Below are 19,848 nucleotides of genomic sequence, written 5' to 3'. Positions count from 1 at the left end.
TCAACTCTCAGGAAGCAGAGGCAGGCAGATCTCTGTGAGTTTGAGGCCAGCCTGGTTGACAGAGCAAGTTCCAGGACAGACTCCAAAGCTACAAAGAAACTCTATCAAAAGCGTTTTTGGTGAATATTGTTGGAAATGACTTTCTAAATGTTAATATTCTAGTTTGGGATTAAAAAATATTTTTATAATGAGTTTATTTTGGATTTCTTTATTTCAGTTGAACTACTTAAATAGGAAATAGGATGCCTCTCCCAAGATGGTATTAAATTGAAACATCAATCTTGTTGTACTTGAAATTCAAAGTAGAAAAGATTCATCATCCATAAGTAACAGAATTTAGAAAAATTAAAGATTGACTTATTGATAAAAATGAACATTTAACATTTATTTAAATTAAGGCATTTAAAAATCCAAATTAGGCTGGACAGTGGTGGCACACCCCTTTAATCCCAGCACTTTGGAGGCAGAGAGGCAGATCTTTGAGCTCAAGGCCAACCTGGTCTACAGAATGAGTTCCAGGACAGCCAGGCTACACAAAGATTCTGTCTCAAAACAAACAAAACTGAGCAGATACATGTCTTTAATCTTAGCACTCAAGTGGCAGAGGCAAGAGGATTTCTATCAGCTCAAGGCTAGCCTGGTCTACATAGCAAGTTCCAGACCTAGCCAGCACTGCACAGAGACTCTCTAAGAAAATAAGCAAAATCCAAGACCATTTTTTATTCTGGCCATTTCTTTATAAACTGGTAGAAGTATCTTTTATATTGAATTTTCATTTTCCTAACAACCAACTCGAGTGATTGTGTAAATGTATGACATTTTCTTTATCCATTCTTTGGATGAGGGACATTTAGGTTGTTTCCAGGTTCTGCCCATGACAAACAATGCTGATATGAACATAGTTGAGCACATATCCTTGTGGTACGGTTGAGCATCCTTTGAGTATATACCCAAAAGTGGTATTGCTGGGTCTTGAGGTTTGTTTCCTAATTTTCTGAGAAATTGCCACACTGACATCCAAAGGGGTTATACCAGCTTGCATTCCCACCAGCAATGCAGAAGTGTTCCCTTTTCCCCACAACCTCTCCAGCATAAGTTGTCATCAGTGTTTTTGATCCTGGCCATTCTCACAGGTGTAAGATGTAAGGTGAAATCTCAGAGTTGTTTTGATTAGCATTTCTCTGATGGCTAGGGATGTTGAACATTTCCTTAAGTGTCTTTCAGCCATTTTAGATTCCTCTGTTGAGAGTTCTCTTTTTAGGTCTGTACTCCATTTTTTATTAGATTATTTGTTCTTTTGGTGACCAATTTTTTGTGTTCCTTCGTATATTTTGGAGATCAGTCTTCTGTCTGATGTGGGGTTGGTGAAGATCTTTTCCCATTCTGTAGGCTGCTGTTTTGTCTTGTTGACCATGTCCTTTGCTTTATAGAAGCTTTTCAGTTTCAGGAGGTCCTATTTATTGTTTCTCTTGTGTTTGTGCTACTGGGGTTTTATTGAGAAAGTGGTCTCCTGTGTCGCTTTCCACTTTCTCTTCTATGAGGTTCAGTGTCATTTGCTTTATGTTGAGGTTTTTGATCCCTTTGGATTTGAGATTTGTGCATGGTGATAGATATGGGTCTATTTTCATTCTTCTACATGTTGATATCCAGTTATGCCAGCACCATTTGTTAAATATGCTTTCTTTTTTCCTTTTGATATTTTTTGCTTCTTTCTCAAAAAACAGGTGTTTGTTGGTGTGTGGATTAATATCTGGGTCTTCGATTGGGTTCCATTGCTCCTCCTGTCTGTTTTTATGCCAATACCAGGCTGTTTTCAGTACTGTAGCTCTGTAGTGGAGTTTGAAGTCAGGGATTGTGATGTCTACCTATAGAAGTTCCTTTATTGTACAGTATTGTTTTGGCTATCCTGGGTTTTTTGCATTTCCATATGAAGTTGAGTATTGTTCTTTAAAGTTCTGTGAAGAATTTTTCTGGGATTTTGATGGGCATTGCATTGAAATCTGTAGATTGCTTTTGGTAAGATTGTCGTTTTTATTATGCTAATTCTACCTACCCAAGAGCATGGGAGATATTTCCATTTTCTGGTATCTTCTTCAGTTTCTTTCTTCAAAGATTCAAAGTTCTTGTCATACAGGTCTTCCACTTGTTTTGTTAGAGTTACTCCAAGATATTTTATGTTATTTGTGGGTATTGTGAAGGGAGTTGTTTCTCTGATTTCTTTCTCAGCCCATTTATCATCTGTGTAAAAGGGGGCTACTGTTTTGTTTGTTTTTTTGAGTTGATCTTGTATCCTGCTACATTACTGGAAGTGTTTATGAGTTGTATAAGTTCCTTGGTAGAATTTTTGGGGTTGCTTATCTAAACTATCATATCATCAGCAAACAGTGAGAGTTTGATTTCTTCTTTTCTGACTTGTATCCCCTTGACTACCTTTTGTTGTCTTATTGCTCTAGCTAGGGCCTCAAGAACTATATTGAATAGATATGAAGAGAGTGGACAAACTTATCTAATTCCTGATTTCAGTGGGATTGCTGGGATTTTCTCTATATTTAGTTTGATGTTGGCTGTTGACTAGCTGTATATTTCCTTTGTTATGTTTAGGTATGTTCCTGTATCCCTGGTCTCTCCAAGACTTTTATCATGAAGGGATGTTGTATTTTGTCAAAGGGTATTTTCAGCATCTAATGAGATGACCATATGGTTTTTATTTTTCAGTTTGTTTATATAGTGGATTACACTGACAGATTTTTATATGTTGAACCATCCCTACATTTCTGGGATGAAGCCAACTTGATCATGGTGGATGATCATTTTTATGTGTTCTTGGATTCGATTTCCCTGTATTTTATTTAATGTTTTCCATATTATATTGAATATTATGAGTGAGATTGGGCTGTAATTCTCTTTCTTAGTAATGTCTTTGTGTCATTTGGGTATCAGGGTAATTGTAGCCTCATAAAACGAGTTTGGCAATGTTCCTTCTGTTTCTATTGTGTGGAATAATTTGAGGAGTATTGGTATTAGTTCTTCTTTGAAAATCTTGTAGAATTCTGAGCTGAAACAATCTGGTCATTGTTGTCTGAGGTTTCTGTCCTGCCCGGTTTCCACAGTCATTGAATCTCAAAGAAATCACACAGAAGTCTACATTAGTTATAAACTGATTGGCCTAGTAGCTCAGACTTATTAACTCTTATAACTCATATTAGTCCATTATTCTTGCCTATTTTTTGTCGAGAATTATTTCCCAAACTCTCTCATGCTTTATGTGAATGCAGATGTCCATGTGGGTGCTTTTCTGTTCTCTGAGGTTTCTGTCCTGTCCAGTTCCCACAGTCATTAAGTCCCAAAGAAATCACACAGAAGTCTACATTAATTATAAATTGATTGGCCTAGTAACTCAGACTTCTTATTAACTCTTTCTTTTTTTTAAAAAAAAAGATTTATTTATTTATTATGTGTACAGTATTCTCAGTATTCTGTCTGCATGTATGCCTGCTGCCAGAGAGGACACCAGATGTCATCACAGATGGCTGTGAGCCACCATGTGGTTGCTGGGAATCTAACTCAGGACCTCTGGAAGAGCAGGCAGTGCTCTTAACTGCTGAGCCATCTCTCCAGCCCCCTTATTAACTCTTATAACTTATACTAGCCTGATGTGTGAGTGTCGTATATCAATCTGTTGATTTCATTGGTTAAGGAATAAAGAAACTGCCTAGGCCCCTTGATAGGCCAACCCTTAGGTGGGTGGAGTAAACAGAAGAGAAGGCTGGGAGAAAGAAGCTGAGTCAGTGAGTCGCCATGGTTCCCCCATTCCAGGCAGATGCAGGTTAAGATCATTCCTGGTAAGCCTGCTTGTGGGCTACATAGAATAATAGAAATGGGTTAGATCAATATGTAAGAGCTAGCCAATAAGAGGCTGGAACTAATGGGTCAGGCAGTGATTAAAAGAATACAGTTTCCGTGTAATTATTTCGGGTATAAAGCTAGCCGTGCAGGCGGCTGGGTGTTGGGGACGCAGTTCCGCCGCTCTTATTTCAACACTAGCCCATTATTCTTGCCTGTGTTAGCCATGTGTCTCAGTACCTTATTTGGCAAGGCAGTCACATCTTGCTTCTTCTGTGGCTGGATCACGACTATGGACTAGGACTCCCTTCTTCCCAGAATTCTCCTGTTCTCATTGACCCGCCTATACTTCCTGCCTGGCTACTGGCCAATCAGTATTTTATTAAAAGAGAATTGACAGGGTACAAACCATTGTCCCATAGCATGTCACCAAGTTGGTTTGTAAAGGAGAAAAAAAATTAGATTTTTTTCTCTTGAATTTACCCATTCATTGCAGGATAGGCAATCTCAAATGGTAGCATTTCTCCTGGTCTTTTGGTTCCTTCAGTCTTCTGATGGCAGCTTGCCTGTGACAGCGGGTGTGGTGTTGTAGGTCCAGGTTCCACCAGCTACTTTTCATGTAAGAACCACAGTGCCAGATGCTAACAACTTGTCTCTTTATCTTGGTCTTACCATAAAAGGAGCAAGAGAGATGATATCAATTTTCACCATTTTCTGGAGGGATGTACTACAGCAGGTCCCATATTTTCCTACGATCCTGACCTTCTTTGTGTCAGGATCACCCGAACCAAAGCCCAAGCCTGGATAAGGGGAGCCCTTTGGATCTTTTCTTGTTTGACTTATAAATTAATCTTTTTTTTCTTTCTTCCTTCCTTTCTTTCTTTCTTTCTTTCTTTCTTTTTTTTTTTTTTTTGATTTTTTGAGACAGGGGACAGGGTTTCTCTGTGGTTTTTGGTTCCTGTCCTGGAACTAGCTCTGTAGACCAGGCTGGTCTTGAACTCACAGAGATCCGCCTGCCTCTGCCTCCCGGGTGCTGGGATTAAAGGCGTGCACAACCACCGCCAGGCCAAATTAATCTTTTTTTAAGGCAGAGCTCTTATGCTTCCCTCTAGTCAGTAGGTTTAACAGTTTTACTCTTTCAAGCCAACACCAATATAAACTTTTGGCTCCACATTTCTCTCTTTGGAGATCATTTCTGGGAAGCTGGGATGACTTTTGATGATGTGCTTAGCCTTGGGGCACATCTAAATTTTGGCTTCCAAGTTTTGTTTTTTTCTCCTTCCTTCAAGATTACCTCAATTTCAGTTGAGAAATAATGATTCATCAACATTTCTATTACTTAATCATTTGCTTATTCCCACTGAGCCCTGATGACTTCTGCAACCCATTCTGCCATATAGGTGGCATGCATTTGCCTTCTCTTGAGGTGGCACATCCTGGAACTAGATTTGCTTTGTCTGTACTCTAAGCATCTGCCAACAGCACCTTTCAAAGACTGACCAATGCTTTCACTGTTATTCATGTGACACAACTTGATTATGTCACTTCACCTAAGTGAAGAGTATTACACCCAGGGGATTCACAGGGTTTAAATTGTTACCCTGAAAGAGCTCATCTTTGGGGGAGAGCACTCTGGGGGAATTGTGCTGTCCACAACCCTTAATACTAAGAACTGGAGACTGTGAGGAAGGACTGCACTGCTCAGATTTTTGTTTTAAGCTAGAGGACAATTTTATTAGCGTTGAAAAGAAAAACTGCAGGGCAGGCGAGCTGTATATGGCAGCCGCTGCCCAGGAAGCTGTGGACGGCAGCCGCTGCCCAGAGCTGTGGACGGCAATGGCTGCCCAGGGAGCTGGAGACGGCAGCCGCTGCCCAGGGGAGCTGTGGATGGCAATGGCTGCCCAGGGGAGCTGTGGATGGCAATGGCTGCCCAGGGGAGCTGTAGACGGCAGCCGCTGCCCAGGGGAGTTGGATGGGGAACAGAGAAAGCCACACCTTTATAGTTAGGTAAGGAGGTTTGGCAAGCAGCCACCTGGCAGGGAGTGTAGTAGTTTGAATGTAATTGGCCCTCATAATCTCACAGGTAGTGGCACTAGGAGGTGTGGCTTTGCTGGATTGAGTAGTATGGCCTTGTGGGAGGAAGTGTGTCACTGTGGGGGTGGGCTTTGACATTTCCTATGCTCAGGATACCACCCAGTATCTCAGTCCACTTTGTGTTGCCTACAGGATAGGCTCTCAGATATTCTTCCAGCACCACGTCTGCCTGCATGCCACCATGCTGCCCACCATGATGATAATGGACTGAACCTCTGAAACTGTAGGCCGTCACCTCAATTAAGTGTTCTCCTTGTAAGAGTTGCCATGGTCATGGTGTCTCCTCACAGCAAGAGAAACCCTAACTAGGACAAGGAGCTTTAGAAAAAAAGTGAAAAAGTCCAAAGTATCAAAAAAGCTTTCTTAGGCTGTGGCCAGAATCTGGAAGAGCCAGAAAGGAAAAGCCAGGCTCCTGTGAGTCCTAACTGGCTATTGTGCCTTCACCCACATGGCTATTTCACAGCTGATCTCTAGATTTTAATTAACTCCCTCTTCCTTTTCATACGAATTACTAGATATTAGAGATACTGTTTGTGTTGATAGTGGCTGACTTTACAAATTAGTTCACATAGTAAGAAAATATCAAGATATCATGCTACAATCAGGGAAAAAAAAAGAACATTTAAAAATTCTGGACTGGGGGCTGGATCAAAAGTCTATCAGGCAATTTATTTGAACTGTCATGATCGGATTAAAACATCAGAAGATAACAGAATAAATAGTTTTCCAAAACAGTCAAGAAGCTGCGAGGCTGCAGGCTGCCTAGTGCTAAGAAATCTCTCCTCTAGAGGACAAGTCAGCGCCAACACTGACCGCACTTCATTTCATTAAGGATTTAATATAGACTTATGGAAATAAAATACACAATCTGTTATAAATACCTTCATTTAGCTTCCCTATTAATCTCAGATAGTCCTGAGCATTATATAATAATCACAGCATTTACCATTCTGTGTTTTCATAGGTTAACCAAATTTATTAAATTAAAAAAAATTTACAGACTTCATTTTTATAATTTTCACTGAGGGACAGACCATCAGAACAAATAAACAATCACATCCTAGAAAATATCAGCTCTCTTCTATGCTAAAGTTACTTTTTGTCCAGGCCGAAACACTGTTCCACTTTGACTTTTTCTCTTCTTTGGATTCTGAAAGTTTTCATACCTTAAAAAGTAAGAGAGATGATATACAGTGGATAATACTTAATAATTACAAAACAAAGATAATGGATTCTTTTAAAAACAGCCTTATGTTTTAATAATGAAAGGATAATAACTGAAAAAATTATAGAGAACATTAAAAAACTATTAAAAATAATTCTTCAAAGTTGTAGTCTAATAGAAAATATAAGAAAATAAACAGCAGATTGGACAGGATAAAATAAAAATTGCAATGAACAATATGAAAATTATAACTTCTATAGTTTTATTCAAAGGCAGGGAAATTACTAAGTAAGACATAATTTTTCTGTAATCAAATCAGCCCTGATTTGAGCAGTGGGACACTGAGGTGGGAGGGTTTGAGATCTGGTGTCACTGAAAGACACTGAACACTAGCTATAGCAAGTTGGCAATATGTTAGTACCCTGTCACAGGTACCATTATCATGCAATGATTCTACCTTTATCCCAATGAACTAATGAAAGAAGAGCAAACATTTGGCTTCACACTGCTTCCAGAATAGCAGTGAGAACCAGGAGACAACATAAATGTCAAGTCCTGGATACTGTGGCAGAGACACACTAGAAACTGGCATTAACACCACAAAGTGGCCCTGCATAGCCTGTCAAACTGTTCAAGATGGCCGAATGCCTTAAAGGGATGGGGGCCTAGCAGCACAGGTAGGGCATTCTCATTGTAGTGAGAAAAATGTTAACTACATAAAGTCATGTGATATAGTGTTATATTATTTGTGTTTTAATAAATAAAGCTCGCCTGAAGATCAGAGAGCAAAGCAGCCATACTGGCCATGGAGTGGTGGGACCCATCTTTAATCCCAGGACTCGGAGACGGAGGCAGACGTCTCTCTGTGAGTTCAAGGCCACGCTGGGCTACACAAGATTGATTCAATCTAAAAGAGAAACAGAGCTCACACAAAGGAGTTCAAGGCCACCCTGGGCTACACAAGATTGAATCTATCTAAAAGAGAAACAGAGCTCACACAAAGGAGATCCCAGCACTAGGGAGGTGGAGACAGGAGTGCTAGGGCTGGGTAGAAGAGACAGGAACTTGGTAGAGAGCAGAGTGTGGGGTGTGGAGTCTTTCAGGATTCATGGAGACAGAATCTCACCCACTTTTGGTCTGAGGTAGAGGTAACAGCCCGGGGCTGGCTGCTTTGCTCTTCTGATGTTCAGGTTGAACCCCAATCCCTATCTCTGGGTTTTTAGTATTTGTGCTACAGTGTGAGATGAAGGAAGTTTTCCTTTCTTATTCTTTCTTCTCTTTGTTTTGGATATTTGTGCAGTAAGCACACACTGCGGACATATACACATCTCACCTCAGAACTGCAAAACTGAAGTATTTATTCTCAAACAAACCAGAAATAAATATTTTTAGATTATGCTGAATCATTGACAGGATATTAGCCAGTCCACCATTCAAAGTAGCCACAGTGTAAACTGTGGGAAGACTATAAATTCTAGTGTTTTGTAAACTTTCCGTAAGTGAAGAAAATTCTGTGTAAATGTCGACACTAATAAAATATAAATTATCTTGTAAGCAAAACCAGTATATGTATGTTTATATGTGTACACACATACAGTATATGTATGTTTATATGTGTACATACACATATAGTTGTTGTTTTTTTGTTTTTTGAGTAGCCATGACTGTCCTGGAATTCACTATGTAAACCAGGCTGGCCTAGAACTCAGAAACTGAGTGCCTCTGCCTCCTGAGTGCTGGGATTAAAGGCATGCGCCACCACTTGCTGGCTTTATTTCTTCATTTTCTAAAATCAGTTATAATGTAACTCAAATATAATATAACAAGTTATATTAAACAAAATCTAATTGAGTGCATAGCTATAACAATTTCTTTTCTGGTTACAGGAATGGGATAAACAGGGCCTTGCACATCCTCGGCAGATGCTGTGTGAATTACAACCCCAGTTTAACCATGTATATTTCTAAATTAGCTTCCAAATGTTTAACAAATATTTAAACACAAAAGAGCTTTGGTGAATAATATGTTTCTTATGGTTACTTACAGCTCAGCAAAATCCTTCCCTTCATCTTCACTTATAGACGGTCTCATGTGAGCAAGCGCAGTCATTAAATGTGCCTGGCTAATAGCAAAACTGGTTTTGGTTGGTCCTGGCTGATTAAGGGATTCATCCTCCTTAAATAAAAAGCAGATTAAACAAATGTTAACTCAGCAATTCAAGGAATAAAGTGTTATTTTTTTCTTGTCAGTTTTTTCCTAGAAAGCATACACTCTTTCTCCAAGGTCAATTCCAGAGCTAAGGGCCCTGCCAGCCTCTGACTGAGCCACTGCGCCTTCAGCGCTCTGCTTGGAGATGTGGCTCAGCTAAAATGCAAAGAAATACGTGTCAAAAGGGAAGAGCAACTTTGAAGTTTTTAAGTTTTTTTTAAGGTTTTAACAGTTCTGAGGGGAAAAGGCCATACTCCACTTTGGCTCCGGTATCTGCCTTTGATGATGCTGATTTCTGCCCTCAGCTGGTCTTTCTGCTCCTGAGTAAGATCTTGGTGGCCTTCTTGGGAAGATGTCCTAAACACAGGATGTCCAGGAGGTGCAGGTAAATCCTGAGTCCCGGAGCTTGGTGCCGAGAGACAATGTGAACTCTGCAGGATGGGCACAGCAAAGACCAGGAAGACAGATGGGCAAGAGAGGAGGGAGAAGAGCATGGTCACTGAAGATGAAAATGGAAACTTTGCTTCCTTTTTAACATCTACCGAGAATTTCACAGATGCACTTGGGTTTTGATCAAATCCATCCCCTCACCACTTTTGCCTCCCAACTGTATGTCTGTCTGGTGCTTTTAGGATGAGGCCATCCTTGAGCACAGGCAGACTACCAGAGACCATATCCCTCAAGCAACAACCTGAACTTAGGTTAAGCTTAAATCTATTAACTGATGGCCAAAGAGAGGTTCGACATGAGCCTTATTCTTAGCTTTCCTTGTAAGCGAATGCGGGAGGGGTTGGAGGCCAGAGGTCAGTGTTTCTCTGCAACTTATTTTCCGAGACAGACTCTGACCTGGCTAGCAAACCTCAGTGATCATCCGGGGAGTGTGCCCCCCAGCTGGAATCACAAATACGTATCCCGTGTCCAGCTTTCTACAGGCCCGGGAGTCAGAATTCTTCACGAGCAGCCGTCTCCCAAGCCCTTTTGCTAAGTGCCTAGGAGATAGTTATGCTAAGGGTCCCCAGTATTCTAGAGACACTGAAAAATAGGAAACAATTAAATTATATGTGTGTGTATTATTAAAAAAACAAGGCCCTACTTCTTAGGAATAAAAGTAGTATTTTTATATTTTTAGAAATCTGAATTACTAAAGAAAATGTATAAAAAGTAACTATGCATGTAAAAATATTATATATTAAAAAAGTAATAGTAAGCCAGTATTAATTTCAGTGGGTATATATTTTAAATAAAGAGAAAAAATAATGATGTTGCCTACATTTAACCTAAATAGTTTCCTTATTGATATATACAATTGCATCTTTTCATATTTTCCATAAAAAGAATCACAGATAGGTAACACTTTTGTTAAGAATTTTAGACATTAGTACTTCGTGACAATAAAGTTTATATTTACTATTAAATAGATCTCAGAGTAAAAAGGGTTTAAGATTGCCGACGAGGAGAGAAATACCCAGAAGACCACAAAGGCACCCACATCTGGGCCCTGAAGAACCAACTTCCTTGCTCCTGCTTAAATGCTTAACAAGGACTGAAAATAACTAATTGGCATAATTTAAAAAAGCAAGACTATTTTTATTGCAGACCAACCACCAGAAAGACTATGTGGGGCTGGTTAGGAGATAAATCCTAGTTCAATGTCACATCAACATGTATCTTTATGTATCAGAGTCACACAATGACGAATATACAACATACCAAGTCAGAAGAGGTTCCATTTCCAAGTTCTGATTCATATGAGCTTCCAAAGTAGAGCCGGTACATGTTGAATTTTGATTCCTCTGGAAGGATCTCAGACATCTCAAGAGAAACAAGAGACTGATCCAAGCCGCATTCTCCATCTCCAGCTGAGTCATCAGAGCCACTGCTGTGGTTGAGGAAGACCATGGAGGACAGACTTAGGTCACTGTCAGAGCTGGAGCCTCCGTCCTAGATGACACAGAGAGAGCCAGTGTAAGACTCCATTCAGTACTCCATAGCTAGAGATAACAGCAGATGACACCACTCAGCAGAACACGCTTCTCAGCAAGCTCTCAATCCTTTATGGATGCAAGGTACACAATAATGATGTTTTTATGAGACAAGGTTTTATGTAGCCCATGCTGGCCTTATATTTGTGTATAACTTAGGATGGACCAGCATGCCTGGTTTACCTGGTGTTGGGGGTGAGTCCAGAGCTTGGTACATTCTAGGCATGCTACCAACTGAGCTACAGGTCTAGCCTACACAACACAACTATTACAGTAAGGGAAGACTAAAATGAAGTATGTAGAAAATCCACCAACTTTCCCAATGAAAACAAAAGTAGAACCCAGAATCCAGGTTTTATTTCTCCATCTCTGCCTTTCACTCATTTTTGTTTTTATTATGTTTATAATATGATTTATATCAATCATAGAGTGTGTACGTCTGTGTACACATATATACTTATAAAGTACTCATATGAAAAGGGGGTTGAGAAAGAAGAAACCTTCAGGCAGGGATAGGGATGTAGTTGAATGGTCCAGAGTCTGCCTAGTATGTGTTGGCTCCTAGCTCAATCCCTAGTACCATAAAGAAATAAAATAACAACAACAACAACAACAACAAAAAACCCACTCACTATAATGGCTTGCTAAAATAAACAGCAAAAACTTGACCCGAGGACTGTGGAGGCAGTTCGGTAGGTAAAGTGACGTGCACGCATGCAGCCTTGAGCTTAGCCTCAGAACATACATAAACAGTCTGGACACAGGTGGAATTGTCATCACAGTGCTGGGGGCGGGGACAGTGTGGCATAGAGGCTTCCTGGTCAGCCAGCCTATCCACAGTTTCAGGTCAGTGAGAAACCCTGTCTCAAAAGGGGGAGGGTACTTGAGGAATGCCACCCAAGGTTGCTCACTGACTTCCACACGTCATACACACGAGCATCCCTGGCTCCCCCCACACACACTTGACTTGTAACTATTTAAAAAATTTAGGACCTACAGATGTTTCTAACAAAAATTGGTGGAAGGACATATACTGAAAAGCTACCTAGAAAATATAGGCAAAGTCTATAATGTAGATTATCCTCCGCGATAATTGAAAATGAAATGCCATTATTAGAGAAAACACTGGTTCTGGGGCTGGGATATTTAGCACCAGGGAGTCAGGAAGTCACTGAAGAATGGAGAGGACGTGAGATGAGGTCCCGTGTTTCATCACAGGAGACTGCCACTTCTTCAAAAGAAACAGTAACCGGTCAGAAGCATAAAATAGCTGAAAACTTTAGTTATTTTTCTATTTATGTGAATTCACACTACCCCATTCTATTAATACTTTCCTAATAACAAACGGTTTGTTAATATTATGGCAATGTTAGGGAAAGAGATACCAAATCTTCATGATTAAAATCCTCTGCAAATCCCGTATCCAATTTTGGAACATTTACAATGGCAAATTAAAGTCCCCATAGAGTCTGACCCTGACCTGCTCTCTCCCTTCCCAGGGAACTCACATGGAGCCCACCAGGTAGCAGCCTTCCTTGTAAGGCCTCCAGCTGCGCATTGTACAGTAGAGCTTTCAGATCAGCCCCAGTGAAGGATTCGGTCACCAATGCCACGTGCTGAAAGTCCACGTCATCGGCCAGAGGTAGAGAGTCACTGAGGACCTTTAAAATCTCAAGACGCGATCCCTGGAGGAAGAGAAACTAGTTGACCAAACACATTAAACAACTGTCATTTTGAATTGTGACTCTTCAAACTTCCTTTATAAATTAACTGGACATTTTTAACAAGCTTTCCAAGCAGTTTGGAGAATGTACTAGAAGTATATTATCTGTCTTTAGCACTGTGTCCCTAAAAGGAGACACAGGCAGGAAAATGAATGAAAACCAGTATAACTGTTCGGCATGAACAAGTTCACATTCACACTGAGGTTATTTCCTAGATCTGGCCAAGTATGCCAACAAAGGAGAATTATTAAGAAACAAGCGCATGGACCATACGCTTTGACCTTTTGGGCCCATTCATTCATTCATTCATTCATTCATTCATTCATTCCTTTCTACATTTGGGAGCAAGGGTTGGCAGAACATGACAAGAAGAGTTGAAACACCTTTCTCCACGGGACCTGGCCACAGGCTCACTGCCCCACTTGCATGGCCCTGAATCAGAGGTTTCTGACAAGAAATGGGTGTTAGTCCTTTTTGTTTCCTGATTTTCTCCTATTGGCTGATAACAGCCATTCCCCACACCTAACTAGGGCCTTTTTTACTTTGAGTAACCAGTTAACAAAGCCTTTGCCTGCAAAGCGATCTCCTAAGGACAATTGCTACTGCACGGCAGAAGGAAAGCTCAGAAGCAAAGAGTGTGGCGCTTGCATCTGCCGGGTTGATGTTATCACCTGATCTGGAGGAGGGCAGTACACACATTTATCCAGTCGGCCAGGCCGCAACAGGGCAGGGTCAATCAAGTCAGGGCGACTAGTAGCAGCCAACACATAAACACCTGAGGGGAAAGAACACTTTAGAGTGATGTTTAGTAACTTCTTACACTGTGTTTTATATTAACAGTGGCTCACCCTGTAAGCCTTCTACTCCATCTAACTGTGTCAGCAGCTGGTTAACTACTCGGTCAGTTACCCCCGTGTTGTCGTGACCTCTTCGAGGAGCAATGGATTCAAACTCATCAAAGAAAAGAATGCAAGGCTTTGCAGCCTGTGCTCTGGGGGAAAAAACACAAACATTCTACATTTTACCAGGGTTCTTCTCACACACACACACACACACACACACACACACACACACACACACACACACGCGCGCGCGCACACGCAGCATAGACTATAATATACACATACATATTTATCTTAATCTTCACAACTAACGCTTAAAGAAAGCATGTTTGATGCAATTATCCTTATTTTCAGGATCATAAAATTTAAACTGGAATTTGCTGCTCACAGTAGTGTTACATATTTTTATTACACATTAATTCTCAGTTAGTTTCATCTATGCACACAAGGTACTTTGATCATAACTGCTTCTTGTCTTCTCTCTAAATTTACTCTTGAGATGCTTAAGATACTTCTTTAGAGATTCATGCCTCTGGATAAGTACAAGACTAAAACCCAAATTTTAGTCAATAGGTTCTGATCATGGCTAGTCATTTAAAAAGATTTGTATTTTTTAAGTTGTGTGTGTGTGTGTGTGTATGAAATGTGTGTGCATGCGTCCTCAGATACCAGAAGAGGATGTTAGACCCCTTGGAGCTGGAATTAAAGGCATTTGCAAGCCACCCGATGTGGGTGCTGGGAACCAAACTCAGGTTCTCTGGAAGAGCTGCATGCTCTCTGAACCACTGAGCAACATTCCAGCTTCACGGTGGCCATTTTTGTGTGCTCACTGGCTTCTGCATCTGGGAAATGCCTGTTTAATTCTTCAACCTGTTCAAAGATGATAAGCTCATTATTTTTCATTGTTTCTTAGAAACACTCTGAAAAATCTTGCATTATTAGATATAAAATATTTAGAATTATATATTCTTTGTAAATTTAACCTCTTGTCAATATGGGGGACTTTAATAATTCCCCCTTATAAGGCTCTATTTCTTAAACTTCATGATAGATACATAAACCTTTAATTAGAAGACTACAACAAAATAAAATTTTACTTTAAAAACTTCCCATGATTCTGTTACACTTGAATAATTATTTTCAAATTTAAGTATTATCTTCTGTGTTAATATGAGATCTTATGTATATTCAGTAACACAAGCATTAATAAAACTGGATATATCACATGCTGACTTGTAAGAGATACATTAGGAACTAGAAGAAAAAAGAACTTAGAACTTAAAAACATAAGGAATATATAAGGAATAATTATTTGCTTCATATAAGAATCTAATCTGAAAGAAAAGTGTGGTGCATACTTCTAATTCCAGCAATTAGGGAGCTGAGGCAGAAGGACCATGGATTCAAGACTAGTCTGTCTTGTATAGTGAGATTTTACCTAGGAAGGAAGGAAGGAAGACAGAATAGTCTGATCTTTGAACAAGCACTTATGATTCTACTTTCAAGAATATTACTATTATAAATAAAAATAATCTCCAAAATTTAATATTGGAAATTGTATTTTAAATAGTATTTGCTGAGATAAAACCCTTGCCATTTGCTTTGTTAGTAAATAGACCAGAGGTTTCAAGTATCAGTTCTTTAAAAAATAAGACCAAAACCAAGATTAATAAATGTTAACAGCTGTCTATTACTTCAAACAGTTATAAAAACCACCTGATGAAAACATCTCGAACAGCTTGTTCACTTGCTCCAATATATTTGCTGAGTAACTCTGGTCCCTAGAAGGTAAAAGAAAATCAGGCTGAAATGAAATTAATTAAAAACAAACACGGCTTGCGGTTTGATTACGCATAACGAATTAGAGAACATTTAAGAGACCGTCTCTTACTTGTTGTATCTTACAATGTTAGGGTAGAATGGCTGTCTCTTACTTGTATCTTACAATGAACTGTGCTGGGGTGTCCCAATCACTCCCTGCCCTTGGTTGGCTTCCTCTTCCTAGAACACTGTCCTAGACATTCTCATGGCTTGTGGCTTTTATTGCCTTTAGATCTTTGTCAACATGTCCCTATTCTTGAGCTTCACCTGACAACACCTTGTGTGACCCCCTCCGGCTACTTCGTTCCTCCTTACTACATGTTTCCTGCTGGGCTTAGCACCACCCAGCAGCAACTTCTATGCGGATGTCTCTCTCCACTATTAGAATGTAGGCTTCAAGCACAAAGTTCTGCTGAGTCTCTACTGCCAAGACAGTGATGCCAATGAAGCACTAGGTTTGTTTAGTGAAGTACTGCATGGTTCAAAAAGGACAAACTCTATTGCTATCAAACCTTTGGGAGCCTTATAAATTGTACAGAGATATAATTCACTCTGTTTAGCATCTTCAATTACTGAAATCAATTTGTTTATAGAGGAGGTGAAAAATAAAATTCCTTTCCTGAAATTCAATTGCAAAAACCTTTGAAAACAAATGTTATTACATGTAACAGGAGGAGTGGGCTACTTGTTGGGGTTTCTGTCCTGCCCAGTTCCCATAGCCAGTAACCCCCAAAGAAAATCACACAGAGGTCTATATTAATTATAAACTGATTGGTCCATTAGCTCAGGCTTCTTATTAGCTCTTATAACGTATATTAACCCATTTTTCTTATCAATGTTAGCCACATGGCTCAGTACCTTTTTCAGAAGAGCAGGTCACATCCTGCTTCTTCGGTGTCTGGACAGGACTGGGGAAAGAGCTTCCTCCTTCCCAAAATACTCCTGTTCTCATTGCCCTGCCTCTACTTCCTGTCTGGCTACTGGCCAATCAGTGTTTATTTAAAACATAATTGACAGAATACAGAATTGTCCTGCACCAATTACATATAGCAAAATTGATAATGAACGGTTTTTCCTTAAATTAGGAACACTTTTAAAGCTGTATGGGTTTAAAAAATAAAAACAAAACAGTACCTGCCAAAGATCTTCCTAATGGAAAAATATATATGAATAAGCATTAATCTAAAAAACATTTAGGAAGTCAGTAGGGGCTGGAAGAAATCTAGAAAAAAAGAAAGATGGATGACTGAAGTTTCTACTTTCTCCATCACTGCCACTATTATGAACATCACTTCCTGTTTACCTAGTTCAAACAGAATCAGGACAAAGGAGGGCAGGCAAAACCCAATTACAAATTATTTACCTGGATCTCAGGTTCTGAGTAAGTTCTGAGTATGACTACCATACAATTCTTTTGCTTCAGAATCAGTCATTCTCTGGTAAATGGCTAATGCTGAGGTCTTGAGACTAAGGACATGAAGCTATCCAGCATATGACTGTGAGCATCACCCAATCATCTGCCAGTGTGACTTCGTTAGCGCACTTGCTTTATATCTAAAAACATTGTAGACCTCGTGTGAACTAGAAAGGGTAAAAGGCAGTCAGCAAGCGAAAGACCCAGAAGACTGCCTCTACTCTTGTCTCTTCTCCTTGAAGTACAATATGGTTTTCCTTTTAATATTTACATAAATTCTATTCATAATGATGGCAATATGCCTTAAACAAGAACTTAAAAGCCACTCAGAAAGAGGATGATTGGCACTCAGTTCTTTGCATCACTCTTCCTCCTGGCTCTCCAAATAGGAGATTGATCCACAATCAGGAAACCTAATCGGAATTGGCAAGGACAGCTGTGGTGGGAGGAAGAGTATGGTGGTGTCTGAAGAAACTAAGCAGACCCAGTATCTACCAAAAGAAATGAGAACGTACGTTTATAGACAACTTGCACACAGATTTTAGAACAGCATTATTCATGAATACTGCAGAGGTAGCTCAGTAGGTACAAGCCACCAAGCCTGGCGACTTGAGTTTTGTCCACAGAACCACATGGTGCGAGGAGAGAACCTACCCCCAGTCTGTTCCTTCACATGTGAGCCCACACACATACACACAAAATAAACAATTTAGTGTTAAAATATATGCATTAAAGCCTGATGAAAAAAACAACCCATGATAATGGATGTCTAAACAAAGTGTGCCGCATGTGTGTAATGGAATGTGGTAATGCACATGACAACTTGAAGCGTACAGAAAAGGTCACCTATCACCTGATTTTATACATACAAAATATTAAGAAAAGGCAAATACAAAGACACAGAAATAAAACTAACAGCTGCTGAAGAATTAGAGGAAGCGGGAACAGAATGAAATAGCTTTGAAAACAGGAGGTTATAGGTTCACAGTCCTGTGAGTGTAAAAACAATGCCAATGAATTCTACACTTCAAACGGCAGCAAGCTGAATGTTATATGTTTATCTCAATTTAAAAAAAGACAAAGAATGGCCAGGCAGTGTGCATGCCTTTAATCTCAGCACTCAGGAGGCAAATCTCTGAGAGTTCGAGGTCAGCCTGGTCTACAGAGAGAGCTCCAGGACAGCTAGGGCTTGTAGAGAAACCTTGTTTTGAAAAATAAAAACCAAACCAAACAAACAAAAAAGACAAAGAAGGCAAGTGCATACATACCTTGATACTAATAAAATTCATTCCACTCTCTCTTGCAACTACCCCAGCAAGTAAAGTTTTTCCTGTCCCTGGGGGACCATAAAGCAATATTCCAGTCCTCTGTCGTATGGGCAAGTTTGCAAATAATTCTGGGTACTGAAAAATATTGAAAGTATGACAAAGAGCAGAAATCTAAACGACTGAAGACCAATATACAGAAAATATTTGGATGGTAGTAACTGCTACCTCTTTTATTAATAATAACACAACAGCAGGAAACTCCTACTGGACACAGTCAATGAAGTCCATGGAATGCATCTATATAAAGCACTGTCAGGGCATTAGCAATTCCTTCCACTTTGTTCACCCTTCTTTTGTTTTGGTGGTACAAAAGAGTGTCACCGGGGCCTTGACTAAGCCAGGCAAGGCCCAGCCACTGAGCAATCTTCCTTTCTAAAGTGTAGTAAAAGCGCTGTGTTAGAAACCAAATGCGTAGTCTTTCGGCAAGCATATACCACTTGGATGGCTACCTTGTGATAGCTGTTTGTATTCAAGTATTGAGTCAAAGTGATCATATGTCACGGTTACAGACATCTTTCAACAGTCTCCTTGCTAAATAAGTGATTAACTCTTTTTCAATTACCTTCTAACTAACCAGCTACCCAAGGAGCAAAATCTTACCTGACATTAAGTAAATATTAGCCACAATCAGCAGTATGCCTGCCTCAGCTCCTAGGCAAGCCTCTGTGGGTTCATTTATTGACAAAATTCCAACCTGACTTCTACTAACCAGAGAGGTCTCAAAGTCAGCATTCAAGCACATGGTCTCCATATTGGATTATAATGCCTAGGGCAAAAACTCAGCATTTGAGGCCATGATATTGCTGGCTAGTAAGTCCACACCAACTTCCTCTCCTATAGGCTTAAATCTGATTCTGTGCTATACTCAACACACCTCAGGCCCTGACAATAACCCTTCCCAAGCCACATGTAACCCAAAGTCCTGACTTATTTCTTTGCTTGAGTCCTCGATCTCACACAACCACCCATTTCTCAGGTCTCTGATTTAACATACTGCACCTAGACTCTCCTTCCTCCTCCATCTTTCCATCCACCGAGTTTATGCTGCCAGTCAGCTCTGCCTTTCTAGGACTGATACCCGGAGTCCAAAAGTCTGCTCAGTCCACCTGCGTGTCTGGTAAGCTTCATTTCTATCTACTCCGCTGAAATCTCAGCAAATGGGTCACTATCCTCTAGCAAACACGAGTGACAGAAGCAAAACAGAATTAAGACACTCACATCAAAATGGATTTGCATTTACAGGCGGTAAAAATACCAAGGAGTAAAAAAATCCCACTTCTTTGGTAACTCAGCGAATGCTTGTCAGTCAAAAGGGAATTGTATAAGCTAACAAATAAAGCCACAGCCCATGGATTAGGTTTCTTCTGGCCATTAGTACTTGGTGTGTGTGTGTATGTGTGTGTGTGTGTGTGTGTGTGTGTGTGTGT

At 40.0% G+C, this 19,848-nt stretch overlaps 1 protein-coding gene across 3 annotated transcripts in view; it reads right to left on the bottom strand.

Annotated features, from left to right (window-relative positions):
- Nucleotides 1–6,888: 6,888 nt before the first annotated feature.
- Pex1 (peroxisomal biogenesis factor 1) overlaps nucleotides 6,889–19,848 on the bottom strand; it is a 38,226-nt gene continuing 25,266 nt past the window's right edge. For 2 of the 3 annotated variants that reach the window (XM_005371770.3, XM_026778318.1), the window contains 9 exons: nucleotides 18,362–18,496; nucleotides 15,575–15,639; nucleotides 13,865–14,007; nucleotides 13,688–13,791; nucleotides 12,801–12,977; nucleotides 11,021–11,251; nucleotides 9,565–9,741; nucleotides 9,147–9,277; nucleotides 6,889–7,103 (listed from right to left, as the gene is read on the bottom strand). In XM_005371770.3, coding sequence (XP_005371827.1) covers nucleotides 7,019–7,103; nucleotides 9,147–9,277; nucleotides 9,565–9,741; nucleotides 11,021–11,251; nucleotides 12,801–12,977; nucleotides 13,688–13,791; nucleotides 13,865–14,007; nucleotides 15,575–15,639; nucleotides 18,362–18,496 — 1,248 coding nt within the window. In that variant the 3' untranslated portion in view covers nucleotides 6,889–7,018. Of the gene's footprint in view, nucleotides 7,104–9,146; nucleotides 9,278–9,564; nucleotides 9,742–11,020; nucleotides 11,252–12,800; nucleotides 12,978–13,687; nucleotides 13,792–13,864; nucleotides 14,008–15,574; nucleotides 15,640–18,361; nucleotides 18,497–19,848 lie in introns of those variants that run through there. The other variant, XM_026778317.1, reaches the window with a different exon arrangement.

The sequence above is a fragment of the Microtus ochrogaster genome, unplaced genomic scaffold (genome assembly GCF_000317375.1).
Source record: "Microtus ochrogaster isolate Prairie Vole_2 unplaced genomic scaffold, MicOch1.0 UNK126, whole genome shotgun sequence".
In the NCBI taxonomy this organism is placed as follows: domain Eukaryota; kingdom Metazoa; phylum Chordata; class Mammalia; order Rodentia; family Cricetidae; genus Microtus; species Microtus ochrogaster.
This window is presented reverse-complemented; position numbering and strand designations above follow the sequence as displayed.